This window comes from Colletes gigas, unplaced genomic scaffold, assembly GCF_013123115.1.
Source record: "Colletes gigas isolate AHSC1104 unplaced genomic scaffold, ASM1312311v1 Colletes_gigas_Sc00057, whole genome shotgun sequence".
Taxonomy (NCBI): domain Eukaryota; kingdom Metazoa; phylum Arthropoda; class Insecta; order Hymenoptera; family Colletidae; genus Colletes; species Colletes gigas.
In genome coordinates, this window is record NW_025106686.1 from 87971 (window position 1) to 90808 (window position 2838).

The 2838-nt window shown below is 45.5% G+C and overlaps 1 protein-coding gene across 1 annotated transcript; it reads right to left on the reverse strand.

Annotated features, from left to right (window-relative positions):
- Positions 1 to 293: 293 nt before the first annotated feature.
- LOC122403516 lies at positions 294 to 1721 on the reverse strand. The gene has a single exon (XM_043407071.1). It carries the CDS (start codon positions 1719 to 1721, stop codon positions 294 to 296), a length of 1428 nt encoding a protein of 475 aa, XP_043263006.1.
- Positions 1722 to 2838: the final 1117 nt, after the last annotated feature.

The following is a 2838-nucleotide window of genomic DNA, read 5'->3' on the forward strand; positions in this document are numbered from 1 at the left end:
CTCCGTATCTCAACGCCCGCCTCCTCCGCCTTTGACTTCCATTTCCATACTTTCATTCCACTCCTTCTTTCACTCCTTCCTCCTTTCCTACCTCCCTCCTTCCTGAACTCTCTCCCCGCTTTCCACCTCTCTCTCTCTCCTCTTTTCCTCCAGTCTTTTCATCCATCCCTCCCCTTTCCCTTCTTCGTCCAAAATTTCCCTTATCTTTTCCCCAACCCCCTTTTCCTCTGCCTCATCCCCAACACACCGATCCAAGACGTGCTCCCACGTCTCTTCTCCCCCCCCCGCACATCCTACATTTCCTCTCTTCCTCCTCTTCCCAATATCTCCCCCCCCCTCATCTCGTTCCCCAGCCTATACCTCGCCTCTCCCCACCCTGCCCTCAAATACTTCGGTACCTCTTCCACTACGATCTCCCTGTACCACTTATTGTACCTGGACTGCCTTATCCTGGCTCTTCTCTCCTCTTCCTGCCTCCTACCATCTTGCTCCCCCCATCCCTCCGACTCCTCTCGCCCTCTTCTCCCTTCCCCTCCTTCCCATATCCCTCTCTCCCTTCTGTACTCCATCCTTTCTCTCTCCCATGCCGACAGTTCCACCTCCCCTTCCCTTTCCCTTTCCCTCACCACCACCAAGCACCACCTGGCCAACTCCCCTCCCTCTCCCCTACCTAGTTTCTCCTCGTATCTCCATGCTCTTTCTCCTGCCCCCGCCCTCAACTTCATTCTCTTCGTCTCCTCTCTCACCATATACCCCGGTGTCCTCCAATCCACCCCCAGCGACCACCTGATGTACCTCTCCTGCATTCTCTCCATATCCTCTCTCTCTTTCCACCCCCAAATCTCCACCCCGTATCCCGCCACTGACCACACCAGGGTATCAAACAGCCACATCCTCCTTCCCCAATCCCTCTCAAACTTCCTCTTACCAATCCCCCATACCTGCCGCATTGCCACCCCCGCCTTCTTTACCCTATCCCTAATTTGTGCCTCCTGCCCCCCATTCCTCTTAAACACATATCCCAAATACCTAAACTCCTTCACCTCCTCTATCCTTTTCCCTTTCCATCTCCAATCCATCTTCCTTTCCCCACCTCCCCCTTTCTTGAACCTCATCACTTTTGTTTTTCCTACGTTTATCTCCAGCCTCTTTTTTTCCAAATATCCTTCCAACCGCCTAATCATACTCTCCATCTCTTCCTCTTCCCTCGCCAACAGCACCAGATCATCGGCATATGCTAGCGTGCAAATCCTCCTTCCCCCCACTTCAACCCCTCCCCACCTTCCTTTCCTGAACTCCTCCTCTACATCCGCTATCAACATATTAAAAAGTATCGGGTTCAGCGAGCACCCTTGCCTCAACCCCTTTGTCGTCCAGAATCCCTCCCCTCCCACCCTCACTCTGCTTTTCGTCTCCCTATATATCTCCCTCACTCTTTCCCTCAGCCCCTCCCTCACCCCTCTTTTCTCCATCGCCTCCCATAGCACCCTCCTACCCACCGTGTCGAACGCCGCCCGCAGATCAACGAAGAGCGCCACCGCCTTGCCTCTCCTCCTTGTGCTCATCTTTCCTATAATGTGGTTTAACACATAAATGTGATCCGTCGTGGTCCTCCCTCTCCTAAACCCTGCCTGGTTTTCCGAGATCATGCCTTTCCCCTCCACCTCCTTCTCCAACCTCCCTACCAGCACCACCGCATAAATCTTATAGAGGGTCGGCATTAGCGTCACCCCCGTATACTCCTGCGCCCTCGCCCCGGCCCCTTTTTTTGCCAGCGGTACAATAATCCCTTCCTTCCAACCCTGCGGCCACCCCTCCCCGTCCCACACTCAACTACAGATCTCCCACGCCAGATCTACCCCTCATACTTCCATGCCTCATTCGGGATCCCATCCCCTCCAGACGTGTATGCCGTTACAGTTATAGTAAAACACGTGTTATTGCGTTTTGCGTTAAACTTATATTGTTCTGTACGATTAAATTTATCTCTTTACTTTTTCTTATAATGTATGTATGTGTTTACCTCAAAGGACCTTCTCGCAATTATTAAATACCACCCAACATAATATTTTATTTGAAGGTTACTGAAAACATTTGTATAATAGTATAAAACAGTTTATTTATTTAAAGAGTAAAATATCGTTATTTGTTTCACTTGAAGTATAAAATTAAGAACTTTTCCTAGAGAGTGCTACTAGTAATAGCTACATTTAGAAAGAAGTAAATAAATTTAATTTGCAAATTTTATTTCTTGCGTTATTTGTTTCCACAATTTATTTTCGAATTAAGAATTCCTTCAAACGCGTGTTTATAAAACAAAGAGGAAGTATTTTACGCTTTAGGTTATTAAAATAAAATATTTCATTTTATGGTGAAAAACACCAAAAAAAAATATTCCATTTCATGCTTCAAATTGTTAAAATAAAATATTTTACTATGAATGTCTTATTGTTAGAGATGCATTTCTGTATGCTACGTGCCGCTGTTGGGTGGTCCACGTTTATACAACCTAATAGCAACATGTTATCGTTAAAAACAAAAAGACATTAACTACTTTTCCTTTCGTGTGTCACATTAAATATTAGTGTTTTACGTATTCCATTTATTTATGCCGGATTTCGCCTTTTTCCCTAATAGTTATGAATTCTATAAATAAAAATATTTTATTCTCAGAAATTTTGCTTCGTATTTAAATTGTAAAGAATTTATTATTCAAAATATTTTCTCTGTAAATTTTACCCAGCTGTGACTGCATTACAGACTCCTGTATAATATATCTTTTACATTAGCTACTCTCTCACGATCATCTGATATAAATCTGATCGAGCACATATAGTG

What these genes read in the sequence shown, in the direction of transcription:
- LOC122403516 (XM_043407071.1), bottom strand. Translation starts at nt 1,721, where the DNA reads ATGCCGACCCTCTATAAGATTTATGCGGTGGTGCTGGTAGGGAGGTTG.